This window comes from Nylanderia fulva, unplaced genomic scaffold (assembly GCF_048542155.1).
Source record: "Nylanderia fulva isolate GAGA-0341 unplaced genomic scaffold, ASM4854215v1 Scaffold68, whole genome shotgun sequence".
NCBI lineage: Eukaryota > Metazoa > Arthropoda > Insecta > Hymenoptera > Formicidae > Nylanderia > Nylanderia fulva.
Genome location: NW_028190786.1, coordinates 529539 through 552730, shown reverse-complemented (window position 1 = coordinate 552730; position 23192 = coordinate 529539). Strand labels below are relative to the sequence as shown.

Below are 23192 nucleotides of genomic sequence, written 5' to 3'. Positions count from 1 at the left end.
TTTTTAAATCAAAATTTTTACTTCAAGTTATTTACTGCAATTTTTTTGAAAAAAATCAATTATAGTTAAAATATTGATCAATTAGAGTTGGCTTGCCTGATTTGTCAATCTATGATTGGCAATCCCCTAACCATCAATATAACTTAATGTAACTTAATGTAACTTGATGTAACTTAATGTAACTTAATGTAACTTAATGTAACTTAATGTAACTTAATCCGCATCCAATTTGTAGTAATTTGGTCTTAAAGAAGAGAAAAAGAAGAAAAACAGATTCTCATGCGTCATAACACGTACAGGTATCGCTCTAAGAGCCATTGTTTGCCACCCTAAATGCTGTGACTATTTTTGAGCCATGACCTGGCAGAGCGCAGAATTTATATTCAAATGCACGAGGGTGAAAGCGGCATGATTTTCAACCGCACGAGATTTGATTGAAAAAAATCTGAGTTTCTCAAGAAATACTACAAATAGGAATAAAAAATTAATAAGAAAAAGATAAGCCAATTACACGAGCAAGGAAATTTTAGATATGTTAAATCATTTTTATTTTAATATATATATATATATATATATATATATATATATATATTATAATTGAAAAGTAAACGTTTCGACTGTACTCAGTTTTCTTCAATACAATAATATAGAAATATATATAAATTGTAAAATCATATCTATGTAAAGTTCCTGTCGTAAATACGTTGATTATGACGAACAAATATAAGCATATATATAATCATATAAAAATGTTTAAATCCAAAAAGGATGGACTAAGAGAAATGCTATGACAAAATATAAATTTAATAATCGGGTAAAATTTAAAAATTAAGATGAGAGTTATAAATATTAACCTAAACTAAAATTAAGATAACGTCATAAATTGAAAAGATATAATAAAATGAAGAATATAATGAAATCAATTGATGACTGTCAGATATTTTCTCCTTAGCATCTTGTATTTAGAAAAGTTTCGATTTTAATAACTGTGACTTAAATGGAAAAATAACTGCTTACACAAAAATCTCACCCTATATTTTTTTAAATTTTTGGACAAAATTGTAAGAAACTATAACACAAAACACTTGTATTCAAATTATTGTAACAATATCACAACAAAGAAATCACCAATAGCTTGTAATTGGTTTAAATGTCAGTATATGTCTTGTTTTGTCTTATATTAATTTTGTCTCTAATATCGTTATAAAAATATTTTATTCATTGGGTTGCTTGTTGTTGTTGTTATGTTTAAAAGCGAAAATTTTATCGGAATCTCGGGTTTTACACACGACTGAGTATAAACAAGTTTATAGAAAAGATGTTTTTCTTTGTCAGTCAGCATTAATATTGTTTTAAATAAATTAATGTTGTCGTGATATACATAATTGTTTCTCAATCGTTACTTGTAATTAAAATATGACGTCGTTACATAAAAACAACATTAAAATCGCAATATTATTAACGAGTTGAAACTTCAGATAATATTAATAAGTTTAATTGTATATAAGAGGATTAAATTTATGTAGATAAATCAGTTAAGTATTTTTTTATTCCCAAGAAACGTGGTAATCTAATAATGCAATTAATTTTTGTTTATCATGTTATCGCGCTTATCGCTGTGTTACAATAGATATACAAGAAATATATAAGTAAGCTTTCCATATAATCGATCTGGTTCTGCAAATGACTGAATCTATAAATAAATGTTTGTCAAGTGTTTATAAGTTGCATCATTTTTGTAATTTGCGAAATTGGAATTTTTTTATTTACCGAATTGCATCTTCAATAGAAAATACATCATGTAAAGCTGTTTTATTAAGTAAAACGAGAGATAATAATTCAATTAAATGCAATATATTCAAGTTATGCATTATATCTTCATAATACATCTAATTTTTTTATTATAATCTCACAATACTTGTTTGATTTAGACAAATTTTATACATATTTTTAAAAAATTGTTCATAAAAATGTGTAATTCAATTCACTAAAAATTTATAAGAATTTTTATTGTAATGCAAATAAAAGAATATCAAAAATGTATTATAATATACAACAATAATATTTGTGGAATATATTATTTCAGACACGCTACATAAATTCTTTTAGTAGCAGTAAATAATATGTATTATTCATTTATTATTAACGTAAAAAACAGATATAACATATATTTTTTATTTTATTATTTAATATAAAATTTTTTAGTAATAAAAATGTGCGTTGGCAAATCAAATAGTTTTAAATTTTATACACTAAAAACAAAAATTGTTAACTTGACTAAATCTTTCAACTAAATATTATTTTGTTAATAATTGAACCTATAAAAATATTTAAGTCCCGATTATTCGAGTCCCGATTCAGCCGACTTTCGGACCAATATTTTTCTCGCCTATTTCTTTACAGGGGATGTTAAGAGAAGGAACAGGGGGAATTTTTGAGATCCCAACCATAGGATTCAAATTCCTTTCCAAAAATGTTCTTTCCTTCATAATTGTCGCAATAACATCGCGTTTGGCTCTATTGGTCGAGAGGAATCAAGTGGAGATTGTGGCTTTAAAAATATTTAAATTAAATATAACATTAAATGTAACAAAACGTATATATAACGTATACAAAACGTGATTTAAATACTAATATATGTTCAATTTACAAAATAATTTAGTTGAAAAATTTAGTCAAGTTAACAAATGTTTTTTCAGTGTATAAGAGATGTGATATGACAAAAAAAGACAGTCTGTAAATAGTGGACAATAACTGTGGATCTCATCTATACAAGGTGTCCCAGAATTATCGGACACTCTGTTAATAGAAAGATTCCTAAGATCATTTTTTGCATGTTCTTAATTTTTGCCATCATGTATCTTTGTAACTAAGCTTTAAATTAAAATTTTACTAAAGTAAACTCTACCTGAAATTAATTAAAGAATATGATTTTGTTAATATTTTATTCCCACAAGACTTAGTTTGCGAAAAATCCTGTATTTTCAACCCCTTATATCTCAAAAATTATTGGTGCCTTGACATTTTTGCTGAGGCAAACTCGTCTCCACACACAAATAACCTGGAAAATTTCCCTATTAATAGCGTGTTCGGTAATTTTGAGACACCCTGTAGACTGAGTTGATAGATTCGATGTGTACAAGGCTTTACGGTGACATAAGATGAAGTAAATCGTGTCGTGTGTGAGTGTATTCGTATTCCATTGACAATCTGAACAAAGACTGTGTATAATGCTTTTGTGGGGTCTAAGGTCTAATCGTTGTAACGATAATAAACTGCAATGAGGATTGTCATATTTGACAAAAAATTTCGACGCAGTACGATAATTTTGTCGTGTTGAATTCGACGAAATATCCGCTTTAGAACTGAAACAAACGGAAAAAAGTGGATGCGGCGAAATCACGTTTTCCACTGACGTAACAGCGTGATCGTTCGAACGAGCGTTTCATTCTTCATAATTAAGCGGCAGGCAAGGTAGAAGTTATCGATGTCGGCGCATTAAAGGTTTCGCGAACAATTTCTGCAATGCTTTTGCAACTTAGCGTACTCGGTACGTGCGGTTGGAAAATCACAGAGGATTGTCGATTTTGCAAACCAGAGAGTGACGTAAATATGTAAATTTATTTCGTATTACGAATATTAATTGACCATATAACAAACATAATTACGTTAAATTATACAAAACAGAGATAAATTGCAAGAAATTAGTCTAAAATGCGAATCTACGATAAGATAAATATATTTTATGTACTATTCGTACACAAGGTAAATATTTATCTTTACACCGTGTCTGGCGTTAATGATCTCGCTGATGATGGACATATATATTGTCAAGGTTACGTCCCTGTATATAATTTACAAGAAACTTTTAACGTCACTTATTGTTTATTAATAAGTAAAAGTTATTAATAGATGAAAATTCGAATGTTCAACTTTGTACTAAGTAATGAATTTATTTTGTACACCCTATATATAATCTGGCATCGCTGGCGCTTTTGATATATACATATATGAGGAAGTGTATAATTATATGGTTCACATCTTATAGGTTTGCAACATTCTGCGCGCGATTTATAGATAGATAAAATTAAATTTCTACTATGCAAAAAAGTTGCAAAAACCTATATAGAACCATATAATTATAAACCTTATCATATTGAAATCGGGTGATATGAACTTGTTTCGCACAGATTTTGTGGTTAAAAAAATCTTTATGTTACGCATATAAAATTTTTTTTACGCAATTTTTAATCTTTGACATTTTTCGAACACCTTATATAAAGACTTGCATGTGTTTGTTAAAAGTGTACGTATATACAGAATGAATAATAAACACTTATACAATGTGTCTAATATTGAATATTTGTCATTGCTTTTTTACGTAGATTTGATATGCAGAAATATTTTTGTTAATAATTTTTTAATAAACAATGAACGATAGTTAAAACCTCTTTAAGGTCACAAACATAACCTTGACAACATGTGTCAACCGGAAAAGATATATTATTTGGATCTATAACAATGTAAAAGTAAATATTTACTCTTATGATAACTATAATAATAAGCTTTAAATTAACTTTATAAATATAAATTCTTTTAAAATAAAAATCGCTTGAAATTAGGTAAATTAGTATAAATTTAACGTATAAGACGGGCAACAAGAGCCAAATCGCGGATGACAATGCGTTATCCTAACGAAACTAAATAATTTTCCGTTAGAATTAAATACCGGTGCACAAGGCACCAAATTTTACTTGGACACGGCCAAGATTTTAAAATATGAAATAATCTCATATTTGAGATTTAATTTCAATACCCCCTTTAACCCCCCCCCCCCCCCCACGGAAAATAAATAAATGAATGCAAGAGAAAAATATAGATCCGAAAATCGCTGAATCGGGAATCGAACCCGAGACCTTTCGCTTGCCGGGCGACTGCTCTTCCAGCTGAGCTATTCAGATCCTTTCGATTCTATACTTTTCTCTGTTATATATATTAATGTTGGTAAACAAACGCATTTTTAAGCCAGCGTGTATCAATATAAGAGTTTTAACAAGGCTCCGTAATATAAATATAAATTTAACGTATAAGACGGGCAACAAGAGCCAAATCGCGGATGACAATGCGTTATCCTAACGAAACTAAATAATTTTCCGTTAGAATTAAATACCGGTGCACAAGGCACCAAATTTTACTTGGACACGGCCAAGATTTTAAAATATGAAATAATCTCATATTTGAGATTTAATTTCAATACCCCCTTTAACCCCCCCCCCCCCCACGGAAAATAAATAAATGAATGCAAGAGAAAAATATAGATCCGAAAATCGCTGAATCGGGAATCGAACCCGAGACCACAGGTAATGTTAGGTAAATTAGATTTTAATTTCTTTCTTATCAATGAGGATTAATAGTTGTCCACATTTTCTCCGTAGAATCTTTTATTTATTTTTGAATTCGTGATATACACATAATTTAAAGATTTTGTATCTCAAGCTCTGTGACACACTTAAAAATATCAGATTTCAGAACAATCGAAGATGTAGATAGTGTTTGCAAGCTCATCCAAATTGTTGGAATATATGCCAGGTAGATTGCACACGTGGTGCATCGATGTTGCACATGCGACGGTTGCACGCGTCTCGGATTATAAACGTACACATCTGAATCTTCGAAGTCTCCTTAAGTTCAGTCACGTACGCGGGTCGGAAATATTACACCGGACCACTTGCAAAAATTAAGCAATTATCGTTAGCGGACGATTCTTTAAATGATAATCTAAAATATCAAATTTCAAAAGTCTACAAAATATATATATATATAAAAGTTATATATTTGTGTAACCTATCCCAGGTAGCAAGCTGACGTCATTAAACGTCAAAATGACGTCATTTTGACGTCAGCTTGCTACCTGGGATATTTATCCTGCAGTTGGGATTTCATATGTAAAGAGACAAAGATGGATAAGGAAAACTGTAATTTCTTAATTATTTCTCGTTTTTTATGTGAAATCGAACTTTCTTCGGATCATTGATGTACGTATTACAATCGTAAAGAAGCATTTTTAATTCTGTCAAATTAATGCGGCAAAAGACGAAGTACGAAAATAATAATTGGTCGATAAAACAGACGATCTTTTGAATATCACATGATAAGATCTTTTATATAAAACTGTCTTAAAGATTTTTTAATAATGTCTTATGCGTCAATTTTGGATATGGTGCTGTCTGGGAAGTTAACCTAACCTAACTTAACTTATAAGTTTAATATATATCATTGTTTTAGTCACCGCAAATTCTTTTTTTTAATGATTATAATATTAATAGTTTTTTTTAACGATTTATTATCCGATTAAATACTTCACGCTGTGTAAGATGTATATATAAATCTGGACGTCTTGTGGAAAAGAATAGGGATCACATCTCTCGAGAGGACATTGCCCATATATATGCGTGACTTGTTGCTAGGCACTCCGAGGTCAACCGTTATAATTTCCGCCGACTGTGTTCGGCGATTAGATATCCCGATCTAAATATCCAAATTTTATTCCATGTATAGATTCATATGAAATTAAATAGTTATTCGCAGGAATATGTAGATAAAGATATTTTACACGTGTACAATCTTTGCTCTAGCAGAATTTTCTTTTCCAATGACATTAGGTCTGTTCTTTTTAACTGAACTTTTTTACTTCACATTGGAAGGAAAAAGATAAATTCTGAACTAGTGCAGCCAGTTTAGCTAAAAAAAAACCAGATCTATTCCCAGACAGCGTCAAGTCCAAAATTAGTGCATAAGACCCTAGACAGCACAGAATATTTATAAAATATTTTTGGAATATTTATAATAATTATTTTAATATTTTATAAATATTTATCATAAATATTTTATAAATATTTTTGGAGTCTTAGATTCAATAGATCATAAAAATTTATCAGAAAATATTTATCATAAATATATCGTAAATATTTATCATAAATATATGGTGTGTTGTCTGGGACATCTTTAAGATGTTTTAAAAAGTCTTTGGGATATCATATCATAAGATTTCTTAATGATGTTTTATGAATCAATTTTGGAGACATGATATCTGGGAAACTTTTATATATATATATATATATATATATATACCGGTGTCCGGTGACTCGCGTTTTACATGTTAATGGGAGATTCCTGAGGCGATTTGGAGACGATTTTTCCTCAGTGAAAATGATGAGAAAGGTCATCATTTTTTTAATGTTCCCAATTTTTGAAATCATGTATCTATGTAACTATAAGCTTTAAATTAAAATTCTATTACAAGTAAACTTTACTTGAAATTAACTAAAAAATGTAGTTTTGTTAATAATTTATTTTTACAAGGCTTAGTTTCCAAAAAAGCTTTTATTTTCAATATAACTCAAAAATTATTGGTGCCTGGACATTTTCGCTGAGGAAAAATCGTCTCCAAATCGCCTCAGAAATCTCTAACGTGTTAAACGCGAGTCACCGGACACCCTGTATAATCCTTTATAACCTAACACAATACAGATCTATGTAATCTTTTATAACCTAACTTTACAATGTATAGTAATGTTGCTGTTTCAAGTTTTTTAAGTTCAGAGTCTTATCCTGTAGGATTGTAAGTAAAAAATGTATTTATTCTTTTGCTTATACTTCACTTTCATTCGCATGATCCATTGTTTGCACAAACAGTTTCAATGCTCGTTTAAATCTAATAGACTAGCTTTCCATCAACCAATTGGTCGCAGCAATTGGTTAACCAATTATAGCCAATTACATGCGTCATATCCTTTCCCGAGTGGACGCACGCGCGCAAAAAGAGTCACGATTGTCGAACGTGAAATCTAAACTTCTTGCGGGAGCGCACGTGGCATGCTCGTGTGCACCACTTCCACGGCCACTTCGTCGTTCCTCTCATTCTCTCTAACTATAAGCATGCGATACCATTGTCTTGTTGCAGCAGCATTTAATGATCGAATTAGGATGAGAACGTGCGAATTAGATGACAACAAATTTTATACAATTAATGATATACGATATATATCATTATCACGTGCAATTAACTTGATGGACTGAAGCAATTTTCCAACATAAAATATGGAGGATTATAGCTCTAGTCACAAATATTGACTTTTTCATTACTTTAACACGATAAAAGTTAATTTTGGTAAAAAATTCTATGATTACGTTTAGAAAAATACAATGTAGTATAACTTTAGAAAATTTAATTAAGATAACGCATTGTCTTAATTAACAATTAATTGCAATATTTCTCATTTACTTCTATTTTTATTTAGAAAAAAGTTATAACCTATTTCAGAGAGAGAGAGAAAGGGACATGAAAAGGGAGACGAAAGGAAAGAGAAAAGAGAGGAAAAAAAGAGAAAGAGAAAACAAGAAGAGAAAAAGAGAAGGAGGAGATAGGAAGAAAACGAAAAGAAAGGAAGAGAAAGGGAGGAAGGAAAAAAGGGTAGAAAAGAGAGAAGGAGAAAGAAACATTCTTTACTTTAAGAATTCCTCCTCTTCTCCTATATAGGGCGGGAAAAAAGTAATGAAATACATTGACATATTTCGAAAAATTTAGAAAAATATTTTAAACAAATAATATTAGGCTTTACTTGATGCATTGAATGGTAATATTATTTTCCAAGATCTTGAGTTACTTTGAAAGTCAGGTGAAGATCTCTTAAATTTTTTAGTAGAAACTTTTATTGTTTATTGAATATTCTTATAGTTGATGTCGAGATATTTGTAAAAAGATATAATTAAGTCATTATGATCGTTTTGATTGTCATTAAAATTTCATTGCAAGTTTTTTGAGCTATGATAACTGTCAAAGTTACGATAACACTAGCATAACCTAAGATGTGTTACGTATAGATGCTATACAATCGGAGTTACATTTTTTTATGACATGAAATCAAGACTCCGTAATTCGCTACTATTACGATGATGACATACTCTGCATCACGCTAATGCTGACTGTACTGTAAGTTCGATGATTCATGACTCAGAAAGTTCTTAACGAAAGAGAGAGTTTAATCGTATAATTTTGAAAACATCTCGATATTAGCGCTACATAAATATATAAAAATATACATGACATAATAAAAAAAATGGGAATTTCTATCTAAAAATTTAGGATGACCTTTACATAACTTTTAATCATCCAATTCAGTCATAAAATAATCCAAGCCATATTTGTGTTATATTATCTCAAATATGTATAGGTGTGATTTTCTATTTTATCATCGGTTGAAAATTAGATATCACATATTTATAATATGACTTAATCTGTTATTAAACTGTCTAATAATTTTAATGGATTTAGTCGTATATAAAAGTCGTAACTTTCACCTTTTTTTAAATGTCAAATGAACCCATCTATCAAATTTATTCTTAGATATAATTAAATTTAGATTAGATAAATAATAAATAGATAATATATTTATTATTTATTAAATTCTGTTCTTTATATTTGTATATCTATAAGTAAAAGTACTTATATTAATAGATCCTGGATCTTTACAAATGCATTTAGTTGTCTTTACAGCTAGACATATTTTTTTATATATTCAATATATAGATAATAATATATCTAATATAAAATATAATAATATTTAATACTTAATAATTGTTTTTATCAAATTGAAATAATGAGAGAAAAAAATACTGTGATCATCGTATCATATACAATTATATTTATTGCTTTCAAAAACAATTAATCTTTCCGACACAACTGCAATAATTCATGCAACAATATTTGAACTGTTGATTAGACGATAATAATTAACGATTAACCAAAGATGTAAATATTTTCGCAACGTTTGTTTGTGATCGTCAATTACGTAATTTTGAGGCTCTTCTCGTTCTTTTAAATTATTGAGCACACGATATTCCTTTAATGCGCACATGATTGATGCTGACGTAAACAGCAGTAATTCCATAATTCTTTAACGATTTGACATATCGAATCGCCGACTACACATGGACTTGAGTAAATATTAATTGAACACAAGCAGAAGACAGAGAAAAACAAAATGTGTAAACTCGATCAAACCGAAGAGAGCTTGATTACACGGAAAACAATATGATTATTTGCTGCGCGATAGATCTTTAGTAGAATGCGTCTTGCAATATTTTCAATGTCATTGTTACGATATGTGCAATAATCAATGTTTTCTAAAAGAAAATTATTTCCATAGAGAATTTTTTTTTAAATTTAATTTTTTCTCTTATTAAAATATTTGCAAAAATTTCATTTCTCTTGATAAGTTTTTGAATGCTTTAGAAGTCTGTTTAAAAAAGAGATAATGTATTTTTATATATGTTTTTTTAGTTATATAATCGAATATAACTAATTAATATCTTTCTACCTTCTCGATTGACAAATGTCAGCATCGGAAAACGCAGTTGGTGTTATTTGTTGTCTTGTTGAGACCGGAGGTTAAGCGACAATTGAACCGCAGGAGGCGGTTTGCTTCAACAAGATAGAACCGAAACAGTAAGCATTGTGTTTAAGAATGTGCGAATATTTGTGTATATTTGCGCATTTATTGTATTTATGTCGGAAATGCTTCGACATTCAGTAAACATTTTTGAAAATATAGTGCATAGTATTATTATCAGAAATTTTAAGAGAACACTATATAATAATTCATTGTAAGAAAATATTAAAATATATATTTTATTTTATATTTTATATTATATATTTTTTATTTTCTCTTTAAAAAAGATCCTTATATCACCCAATTCTTTAATAAATATTCATGTATTATGAATTAATATTATAAAGCAAATTATTTGCTATTTTACTGTTTTAGAAATTTATATCAGATTAAAAAAAAGAAAGAAAAAGAAGATAAATTTTATACAGAAAACGTATATAAAGTAATGTAAGCAGTTTTTCCTCTTTTTTAGCATTCTAAATAAATATTAATGCTTCTATTTTAGCTGTACACATATAATATTGAAATATTATTGATAATGCTGTTAAAGATAATCGTGAATTTTCCTGGCGCATTTTAAATACCTGATTAAATTAATTTTTCATAATCCTGATTAACTCGTAAGATTATACAATCTTAAGCAATATTGTGACATGTGCAACATTAACTGCGTCTCTTGGAATAATTTTGATATCTGATTTGCGCATTTATTTGCGCAGCTTTTATGTCAAATGTTAAATGTATCATATATACATATGTCACATGTATACATTTATTTTATTATTAAAACAATTACAAATCTTTTATTTTATTTAATTAATTTATAAGATGAAAAAAATTATGATTATATTTATGATATAAATTCACCCTATAAGATTATTATTACAATATTATAATCATATGTGTGTGTAGATCCTAAACGCCATTCTGTTTTATCGATAAAACATTTTTTTGCGCACCCTTTTTTGTTTAATGGTTGAATAGTATAAATGCTTTTCCACGATTAAAGTACATAAAGTACAACAAAGCGCGAACCTACCAATTTTATAATAAAAACCAAAAAAAAAATTTTTAAATTAGAAAATTAAAATTTTTTTTATTCTGTTATAGAACTGACGAGGTACTCGTCAGTAGCTATATTTTCTACTCCTTGTATCTATTATTTGTAATTTTATATTGTGATAGGTCTAATATGTTAAAAACATATAAGTAATTTAAGACATAATAACTAATATCATCTAGTTATCATCAAAGACGAAAAGTTGGAAAACATACCATAAGTATTTAACCACAAGTCAATAAATTATGAAAGTTGCATTATCAGTCAATATAAAAGTTACATTATCGACATTATCGACGAGTAGAATAATTTCTGTTTTACCTGCAGCAGACTTACAATAACAACCCATGTTTAATACTTGAATATGCCGCTAGAGGACTTTAGAATTACAATGAATGATGCGTTGTGTGCTTGATGATAATTGGCAAATCTCAGGTTTGATTTGTTGATTTTCTCTTGTCTCTTTTCAAAAGATCTCTACATAATTTATATAATTTTTTACATGAGTATAGCAAATAATTTAATTATATTGAAATATTTTTGATAATTTATCAGTTTTTCAAAAATGGATGTTTTTATTTATTTGCTTAAAACTAAAAAATTGATTTTTTCATACTATTAAATTTTTTTCACTAAAATTAACTTTTTCATCTGAAAGTACGGGAAAAATTCTAAAAAAATCATGTCTATAAAAATTTTGTATACTTTGTAATTTTAGTTATAAATGTCCCTTATAGAAATTTATCACTAGTAACGCCAATTTATCACTTATTTCGAGTACTTAAATTACTGTATGTCAATATTTTAAGTACTCGAAATAAGTGATTAATTGGCGTTACTATAGTGATAAATATTATGCGTAAGGCATAGAATACTTATTTTTTAAAAATTTTTTAACCTCATACAATATGTGCACTAACAGATTTTCACGATTATTTAAAAAACCTCAAGCAGTTTATTTTTAGGTAAATTCTTTTTACATGGAATGCTCCACGTACAGATACATGTTATATTATTTATATTTTAGTCAATTTTCCTAATAAAAATTTGTTATAAAAATCGACTGTTATATAATATAGATTTGGAAGAAAAGTAAATAATGTGTTTTCTCAATAGATGATTTTAATCTGTTCTCGCTGTTTGATGTTTTTTTATTTCCAAAAAAAGAAGGAAAAACGACGCAAATATAAAATATGTGCCAAAGATAATTTATGAAAACTCATACCGGTGATATGACACTCGAAGATGAGAAGTACTGGTCTTTTACTCTGGTCGACCGGCTATCGCCGTCGATGACGGCGAAGTGAAGACTTTAATCTAGGATAATCAGTCGTATGCAGGAGGTTGCAGAGATACTTATTCATTAATCACATACAATCGTCATCGAGCATTTGCATACGTAAATGGGATGCGTGAAACGTCTTGAGATATGATTTGTACTGCATGATTTGTCTGAAAAAAATTTAATCGATCGCATTTCCATCTGCGATTCATTACTCAAACACAACGAAAATAACTTCTTACTTAAACGAATGTTGAATTGTGACGAATGATGAAAAATAAATATCTGCAACAACACGATGTGCAAATATTCCAAGGAAAGCTTGACTTCCAAAGTCTAAGCTTTTATTTGAAGAAGGTTATGTTGCACATATTTGGCGGGAAAGATATTAAAAGCTCTTTTCAAATAACTTAATTCGTGCTGTGTTCAAAACAAGGAAACCATTGCAGAAAAATATCCAGAAGTGGTGAATACCCAGACAGCACAATAACGTTTTAAAAACGTACTAAATATATATATATTGGACGTTTCGTACATATTTAAAACATCCAGATTACAGCCTCAGACATTTTTAAGACATTTTAAATATGTCCAGTGTTACTGATTTGGACAATTAAAAAATGTCCATTTTATATACCAAACGGACTAAAATTGGACCTGTTTCGAACATTATTTAAATTTTTTATAGTAGGTTTAACAGCACATATATTCAAAAGACGTTCAGAGGACATCCAAAGGACATTCAAACATCCTCTGGATGTCCTCTGAACATCTTTTGGATATATTGTGCTCTAGGTAGGTGTAGGTAAAATATTGTTTATTTTTAACGCAAATTGGAGTTAACTTGTTAGCAACTTATTAATATAGTATAAAATATATATACAAATATTGTAATTGCTAACAAATTAAATTCCTAATGTAGCATTAAAATTAAACTTTAAGAAAAAGAACAAATTTAATATTCTTTTAAATATATATTAAATTTTATTATTTATTATATATTTTTATCATGTCTCATATAATTTTAATATTGTTTTAACATTTTTAAATTATAAATAAAATAATATTTATTGCGGAAAAAAGAAAACGAATTTTGTTTCTTTCAAAAAGTAATGTACATGACAAACATTTTGTACTGGAAAGAGAGGAATCTTGTTTTTTTATAAGGTCTACAATAGGTAATTTATACTCTAAGCTTTAAGAAACTGACTAATCACAGTCAAGTATTCCATTCATACTTGACTGTAATCAATTTCTTAAAGTTTAGGGCATAAATTACCTATTGTAGAACCGGTCTAACACTTAATCATAATTAACAAAAATAATTATATATGATATATTACTTTCTTTAAAAGTACTTATACATTTTATGATATATTACTTTCTTTAAAAGTATTTATAGTGAAAAAATAATATGATTATTGTTCATCTCACACAAAAAGTAATAAAGTATAACAAAACATTTTGTACTAGAAAGAAAGAAATCGTTTGTGTGCTCCTATAACATTCAGTCAATGAACAAAAATAATTATAACATTTTTATATGATATATTATGTTCTCAAAAAATAATGCAATATTTCGTATTAGAAAGAAAGAAAAAGAGAAGGGAAGAAAGAGAGAAAAAGGGAGAGAGGAGAGAGGGAGAGAAAGATAGAGGAAAAGAGAGAGGGAGAGGGAGAGAAGGAAAAGGACGAAGAAGAGGAAGAGGAACAGAGAGGGAAAGGAAGGAAGGGAAAGGGATAGGAAAGGGATGGGAAGGGAAAGAGAAAGAAAAGGAGGGAAAAGGAGAGAGAGGAAAAGGGAAAGGGAGAGGGAAAGGCAGAGGAAGGGAGGAAGAGGAAAAGGCAGAGGAAACGAGGAAGAGGGAAAGGAGGGGGAGGGAGGGAGAGGAGTGGAGAGGAGGAGAGGGAAGGGAGAGAGAGGAGAGGAGAGGAGAAAGGAGAGGAGAGGAGAGGAGAAAGGAGAGGAGAGGAGAGGAGAGGAGAGGAGAGGAGAGGAGAGAGGAGAAAGGAAAGGAAAGGAGAGGAGAGAAGAGAGGAGGGAGGGGGGAGAGGAGAGAGAGGAGAGAGGAAAGGAGAAAAGAGGGGAAGAGGAGAGGGAGGGAGGGAGGGAGGAGGAGGGGAGAGAGAGAGAGAGAGAGAGAGAGAGTATTTGCACTTTTTCTTAAGATTATTCCACAAGGTTCGAATGGCACTAACAATTCATAGATCTCAATGATAGGCTGATTTCCTTTATATTTTTGATCATTGACTCTGCTAAACGAATGTCTTCCATTTCTTTTCCTTGTATAACACAGAGACGATACGGAGATTCTATATCATCTTTACTCATATTAATATGTGTGCCACTTTTATCTTGTATGTTTTTGATCACTGAACCACCTCTTCCTATTACAACAGCTGCATATTGCTTAGGCACTTTGTATTGTGGTAGTGCTGTATGGTGATCTGGATGTTACTATCCGACGAGATTTCGTATCATCATCATTATCATCTCTTGTCTCATCATCCTTTGCAAATACAGAATATAAGATGTATTTTAAATTTATTGTCTCAGTTTTCCTCTTTCAGCAGCTCTTCTCAACCATCCTTGAATATGTTTTTCTGCTTCTTTAGTTGTTTGACAATATCCTCCTATTTTAGAGGCACCTATTTAACATAAAATGAAACAAAATTATTTAATTTATGCAATTTAAAAAAATAGGAAACATTTACATTTTTTTTTATATTTTTGTTTGAAATTTTTAGATAAACTTTTCTAGAATGTAATACTCACTTATTAAAACTTTGCAAATATTAAGGTTACAAAACGCTTTTTTCTTCTTTCGTCCAAAAAAACTATATTTATCCGCAATCTCATTTGTTAATATCATAGATAAACATCTTCTAATAAATTCATATCCATTGTTCCCTCCTAATTGTTGCAACTCAGTCATCTAAAAAATAAAAATGAATGTTGTTTGTAAATTAAATATAATTTTAAAAGAATAACATTTTTCATAAAAAGCCTTAATCATTAGAAATAAGTTATAATAAATAAATAATTTATATTATATATGTATATATAGTGTTTAAAAAATGTCGCATATGCTGAGCACCATTTGATAGAGAAATCTAAGAAAAAATGTTTAATACTATTTTTCGATACGATGAATAGTTTTGCTGCAATTAATTATATTGTAATCAAAAAATCAGCGTGGGGCTATAAAAGGAAGCGATTTTTGCAGCTCCGCGCTGAATGACTGATTATTACAATAATTAATTGCGGCGAAACTATTCATCGCATCGAAAAATAGTATTAGACATTTTTTCATATATTTCCATTTTCTATCAAATGGCACTGAGTATATGATACTTTTATATATAATAATTATTTTTAAAATAAATATGTAATATGGTTGAGTAAAACTTACCGCTTTAGTAATTTCGTCGTCATTTTCTAAGACGGCTTCCACTATCTGCAGTTCTTCTTCGGTTTTAAGTGGAAAATTTATATCATTATCTTTATTATTAAATACCGAAATTATTTGTTCTTTTCCACGGGTATTTATTTCCTGAGAATTATTTTTTAGTTGCAACTTAATTTCTTTAACTTCAGAGAGTATATCCAGAACCACACTACGTATTAAATAATTTTGAGCCACTAAGTTTTTAACAGTCTTCTCTGAAAATTATTTCAAATTATTTAATATTATGTCTAGTTACACACACATGTACGCACACACGTGTATGTATGTATGTGTATGTATGCATATATGCGTATATGTACTAATATGTATTCATGTGTGTGCATACATGTATATTTTTATATTATATATATATATATATATATAATTACCATCAAATTTTTCTCTCTTACTGAGGTGACTGTAGGGGGAATTACGTGGCGTACCTAGAAAAAATTTAATATATATTAACCAATTCTTGTAAAATAAAAATTAATAAAAATATTTAATTTTTTATTGTCCTTTATATATATATATATATATATATATATATAAAGGCCGGTATTCATTGTCCGATTTTATATTTAAAATTAAGTCCGAGCTTGAGATGCTACGAAGCTATTTGATCGGTTGAATAGAATCTTAAGTTAACCTTAAAGCAGACTTAAGACGATCTTAAATATAAGATTGAACTATAAATACCGGTCCATATAGACTATAAAATGAATAAAAGACTATGAGATTATATATAAAAAACACTTACTAATTAATTCTCTTTCATAATTTAGGAAATCTACATTTTCATCAAGAATTGAATTATCTGTAAAAAGTATTTTAAAAATATAAGATATATATAAAAAAAAATAAATATATTAAAATTTTATGTTTATTATAAATGTTATTATATAGCTATAAAAACTTACCAATTTCGGTATTGGATATTTCATACTGATCAACATTAATTGATTTTTCAGAACTTTCTTTTCTTACAGAATTTATTTTTTTTCCCATTTTAACTTTTGTTTTTAGTTTTGGTGGTTGTGGTATTAAGTTCTCTTCTGATGAAGAAGAAGTTAAAATTTTTTTATATACTTTTCTTTTAGTATTAGTTTCTACTTCAGAATTTAAGTCGCTCGTAAATTCAGCAATATGTGCTTTTGAGCGTGCTTTGGAATAGTTATCTTAAAAAGTTAAATATAATTTTGTTTTATTTTGCATTTGTTTCATGTAATCAAATGTATCAAAATTAGTAAATACATTTATTTTAGTTGTAATAAAGCGGGCTATATCAGTCTGGTGTGGTAAATAATGCGTTTAGAATTTGATTTAATTGTTCATTGATGAGAGAAGGATCGAATAAGAATCGAAATATACTAATAATAAAGTAAATATCTATTATAAACACTTTGCGTATTATTCCGCGACAGATTCTCATATAGCTCGCTTTACTACATCAGTGATATTTTATTTAATGCAGGATTCACACTGCGTCTGATATCCGACATACATCCGATATCAGACGCAGTGTAAATATATCCTACATGAATCTTTCTTTTTAATCTAACATTTATTTTAAAATTTTGTATTATAAAAACTTACCAAACGTAGAATTTCTGAAGTTTCTTATTTTGTAGCTAGGCCAACATGTATTTAAAGATTCATGCTTCCTTATTGCACTCGTTATTTTGTCTCTTGAGTATGTAGGCCAATAGCAAAACTGCCCTTGAATCCATGTTGAGGGTACCGCTTCCACAGAACAATCTTGTTCAAACTGTATTACAGTCCATGTTTGTTCACACATTTTCTACATGAACAACTAAAAAACCAAAACACACAACACTAAGAAAAACAGACTCGTAATCAAGAATAGTGTAGGCAATGCAAAACATTTAATTTCAATTTTGAAATACAAAACACAATTTGTTAATAGTTATAAAATAAAATTTTAAAAATAAAATCTTTAAAATCAATTAAAAACTATTTTACATAAATAATGAGAAATTTTCTGCTATAACAATAGTAGCAATTGTTGATAATACATTAATAATTGATATATTAATAACATTAATTGATGTTTGAATGTATTAATGGAAATACTACTTGTTTTTCCTCCCAATTTAATATTACACATTTAAATGAAATATCTGCTACATTAAATATTTCAAGAGCACCAATATTATCAACAGAACAGATTCCAATCTCTTTTGATTCGCAGGGACTTGTATAGAAATTTTCTACAATCAAAAATTTTCTGCCAATTAACTTAAAGTCATTATTCCAATGCACAATATTTTCAATTAAAATTATGTCTCCATTGATAAGAGTACAACAATTATTAGGATGATCTATACGCAACACAAAATCTTGTAAAATGATTTTTTTAAATTGTTTACAAATGTTAAGATTAAGAATTGGACCATCAAAATGTTTTTTTTCATAAATAGGATATTTTTTCTTAGTCTTTTCTATTTGAACTTGATGGAAATTTTGTTCGCTTTTCCTTTTAATTATTTGAGCTAACGGTTTTTCACCTTTACGAATAGATTTTAAAATAGTTTGCAAATAATTTTCAAATGGGAAAGCGCTGAAATTGTCTAATGGGCCATGAATTTTTACATCTTCAGAAAGATGCAACAAATTATGAATATTATGAGATGTATTTTCTTTGCCGTATAAAATTTTAAATGTGTTCACAAAATATGAAAGAAGATTAGAAGCGTAATCAATAAATAATGAATACTTAGAAGACGTTAATATAATTATTGCAACATGTAAACAAAGAAAATTTGTATATCTATCATTATTTAATATTTTTCTAAGTACAACAGGGCCAGTGTAAAACAAAAATTGTCTAAATTCGGTAGCTTTCCATCTTTTTGCTTCAAATAATGATCGAGGTTTACGGTTAAATTCTATTGGCATATTTTTAGCTTGATTAATTAAATTAGAAGATATATTTGCAATATTCTGATGTGATAATTTTACGGAAGGTTTTCCAAAACACCATAAATTTACTACTAGTTTTTTTACGACTCCAAGACAAATTAAATGCATATAATCTAATGGGAAAGCTTTAATCATATCAAGACTAGGAATCTGTTCTAATATGCTAGTGCCATTATGATGCTCTTCTTGGACTTTTGATCTATAACAAGTATCTGTTCTTAAACGTAAATGATTTGTATTAGGAAAGCAGACACGATTATTAATATAAGTACCTTCCTCATAACATTTAGTACATGAATAATAACCCATATGACCAACTGTATAGGTAATATAAGCTTTCGCTACTGCATCACATACAAAATAAGATATTTTGACAGAATAATGTTTAGTATCGATAATAATTCCATTATTAATAACATATGATACATCCTCAACAAAATCGTTTAAATAGCTGTTAGCGTTTTTAGGTTTTTCATAACCATGATAAATGCCAATTATATCTACATTACTATGATATTTGACAAGCCGACATAAAATGGGATAAACTTGACTTCCAGAACTTTTTGATAAAGGCAGACCATCTATATTAATTGCAAGTTCTATAATTTCAGTATTTTTAAAAAAATCAGTTGAGTAATTTATAAGATTTTTAATACAATTCTCTACACCAAAATGATAATATTGTCCAGGTTCAATAACTTTACTTACAACGGTACGACAAGTTTTCAAAAGACTTCGAGCATCAGTGGGTAATTCAGGTATACGAACTTTTAACATTTTTAATAAATCACTTAATGCTGCATGTGAAATATTATGCGTCAATGACCACTGGATAAATTTTAATTGTATGTTCTCTTCTGGATTATTTTTTTTACTATTGTCATGAGGAAAATACTTATGTACATCAAGATCGACTGAATCTGAGGGTGAGTGGAAGGAAGGTGGAAAGTTTTCATTTGATTGATCGGATTCATAAATAGACTCATGTAAAAACAAATCTGATTCTAAATAATTGTTATTTTCTAAAAGTTCTAATTGTGCGTCATTAGTGGAGATATTTATATTTGGTAAGATACTTATATTTAGTGGTTCAGAGAATCTTTCTGTAGTTATGTTAGGAAGATTAGGCTCAGGATCAGGTTCAGGATCGGACTCAGAATCAAGCTCAGGATTAGAAAAGACTTCTTCTTGAAAACGCATTCTCTTTGCTCTCATATAATGCTTCTTAATTTCAGACATTATGAAAGTCTTCAGATGAAAAAATAAAAGTTGATTGAATAAAAGATTCACAAAACCAAATATAATATCCAAATTTATATAAAAAATTATTTTACGGTTAATTTTGTAATTTCTAATTAAATTTAATACAACCAAAACATTTTTAAGTTTTAAAATTTAAAATTTTGTCTACTAATGAAATAAAAGATACTTGTTACAAATTACTTCTCTCAAATTTTAATCAAAATAATATTTATGAGGTATTTTTGTTTGTAGAAAAATTAAATTGTAGAAAAACTAAATTCACTAAAGTCGCTCAACAATAGAAAAAGTTATAAAATATACAATTAAGCTTTTATTATTTTAATATTAGAAAATTTGTCATCTTGATATAGTATAAACAATGTATGTGTATAGTGGAAGTAAAGAAATAATGTTACGCAACATTAAACATCTAACACATTTTATTTAGTCTTTAAGTCATCGATACTCAAGTTGGTATTCAGCATTGAATGTAAGATAAAATATAATTATATATATAACAAACATATAATTATATTTTACTTTACATTCAATGTTGAGTATCAATTTGAGTATCGATGACTTCCAGACAAAATGAAATGTGTTAGATGTTAAACGTGGTGTAATATTATTTCTTTACTTCCACTATATGCATAACAGATAATTGGAAATTATATCTTACCTTATCTTCAATATTGAGTGCCAATGTGAAATGTCGACTTTCCCGAACACAATGATGTGTTAGATGTTTAATGTTATGTAAAGTCTGTTTATTCCTCTGCTTCCACTGTATACATAACAGATACTCTGAAATATAAAATTTGATTAAATTGCAAGAAAAAGATGTGATAGAAAAATGTATGTGTATAGTGGAAGTAAAGAAATAATGTTATGCAACATTAAACATCTAACACATTTTATTTAGTCTTGAAGTCATCGATACTCAAATTGGTACTCAACATTGAATGTGAGGTAAAATATAATTATATATATAATAAATATATAATTATATTTTACTTTACATTCAATGTTGAGTATCGACTTGAGTATCGATGACTTCAAGACTAAATAAAATGTGTTAGATGTTTAACGGTGCGTAACATTATTTCTTTACGTCCACTATACACATACATTTTTTTATATTAAAGATCATATTAAAATCTTAATAAAGAAATAGTAAAATTATAATTAGCCATAAATTTTATAGGTACAAGGTACATAGAGGAAGTTATAACTTTGTTTTAATGGACTAAATTCACAATTAGCATAATTTTCGTAAAAATCAACGTAATAATTATTAAAAACAATTAAATAAGTCTAATAATGCTATTCTGAATATTATATGAAATTATGTGCCTTAAGTTTAATTATATTTTTTATTTTATTTGGAATTTTGTCACCTTAACCTTATTACTATTTTTCGGAAGGCTGCAAATTTACAAGAACCAACAAATACAAGGAAAATATTATGAAAAGTACACGAATAAATATGTAAGCTAATTTATTTATAACTTTATAGAGTTGATTTATGAATTTAATAATGAAATAAATAAGGATTACCTTCGAGTATGTATGCACAGCCTTCGGAGATAGCGAAGCCAAGGCGGGAAGGACGAAAAAAGTTGAATATCACAGTCACGTAATATACGTTTAGAAAACATCGAACAAGTGAGTGCTCACACGATAATCACTGTCACTAGGTAAATTTTGGCTGTGTTTCAAAATTCACTGTCAATACTGCTAAAAATTTATAAATATATACGTAACGTATAAACTATCGATTGTGTAACTTTTTCCAAAGTGAAAAGGTGAAAAGTGAAAAATTTCTTCCAATCACACATTAATTTTATTTTAAAATCAATGCGTGATTGCCGAAAATTTTTTACTTTAAAAAAAGTTACACAATTGATACCCAACACTAACTTTAAATTTCAGAACACACAGCCTTTATAACAGACTCTATATATGATCGAAGTATATCGAAGACGTTCAGAGAACATCCAAAGGATATTCTAGATATTCTCTGAACGTCTTTGGAACATGTATGCTGAGTTATATTGCGTATATATGAAAAAAAATTATTTCATCTACGCATAACTACGATCCGTTATATTGCGTTTATTATTTCCTTATGTTATATAATATTTATATTCTGTTTGCTGAAAAAAAGGGTTTATAACTATTTTACACGAAATTATTTTTATCGATAAGAATTCTTTACATATATGCATAAAATAAACATTTTTAAAACGTCCAAATATAAATATACTTTGAACATCCAATAATGGATATTCTTAAAACGTTCGTATTAAGTCCATGGACGTTTGTACCAAATAAAAACCAAAACTGGACGTCCACTGGACATTGTGTGCTGTCTGGGTAAGAAAGGTTTTATTGTAAATGTTTTATTCGTCCACCAGAGCAAGACCTCTTGCTTTTTTGCTTATTCAGGAAAAAATATTGCAATTTAGCTCAGATGTTCTATTGTATCTAATATATTCATCAGATATTGCTCCTCCAGATTACTTGTTTCAGTCATTACAAAACTTCTTTAAAAAGACGTTCTTCTAAGACTTCTTTGGAGGATTGTCAAAACCACCTTCAACAATTTTTCGCTGAGAAAACGTTCAACTTTTACGCAGCTACCCGAAGGATGGCACATTATTATAGAAAATAATGGATGTTACATATTGATTCAAGTTGTTTTTTTAATAAGAATAAATTTGCTCGAATTTCAAGCTAAAAAACTTACTTTCCTTCCAACCTAA

At 28.4% G+C, this 23192-nt stretch overlaps 1 protein-coding gene across 14 annotated transcripts in view; it reads right to left on the bottom strand.

The window, feature by feature from the left end:
* LOC114934125 (uncharacterized) overlaps positions 1 to 23192 on the bottom strand; it is a 94760-nt gene that overhangs the window by 26003 nt on the left and 45565 nt on the right. Inside the window, exons 2-10 of one of the 14 annotated variants that reach the window (XM_029306788.2) lie at positions 21985 to 22164; positions 21107 to 21231; positions 17839 to 18055; positions 17163 to 17420; positions 17003 to 17059; positions 16632 to 16685; positions 16207 to 16457; positions 15570 to 15729; positions 13755 to 15442 (exon numbers count right to left, since the gene is read on the bottom strand). The exons of 11 other annotated variants lie outside the window; for them this stretch is intronic. In XM_029306788.2, the coding sequence (XP_029162621.1) occupies positions 15339 to 15442; positions 15570 to 15729; positions 16207 to 16457; positions 16632 to 16685; positions 17003 to 17059; positions 17163 to 17420; positions 17839 to 18040 (1086 nt within the window). In that variant the 5' untranslated portion in view covers positions 18041 to 18055; positions 21107 to 21231; positions 21985 to 22164 and the 3' untranslated portion in view covers positions 13755 to 15338. Of the gene's footprint in view, positions 1 to 13754; positions 15443 to 15569; positions 15730 to 16206; positions 16458 to 16631; positions 16686 to 17002; positions 17060 to 17162; positions 17421 to 17838; positions 18056 to 21106; positions 21232 to 21984; positions 22165 to 23192 lie in introns of those variants that run through there. 2 more of the 14 variants (XM_029306796.2, XM_029306774.2) reach the window with 2 other exon arrangements.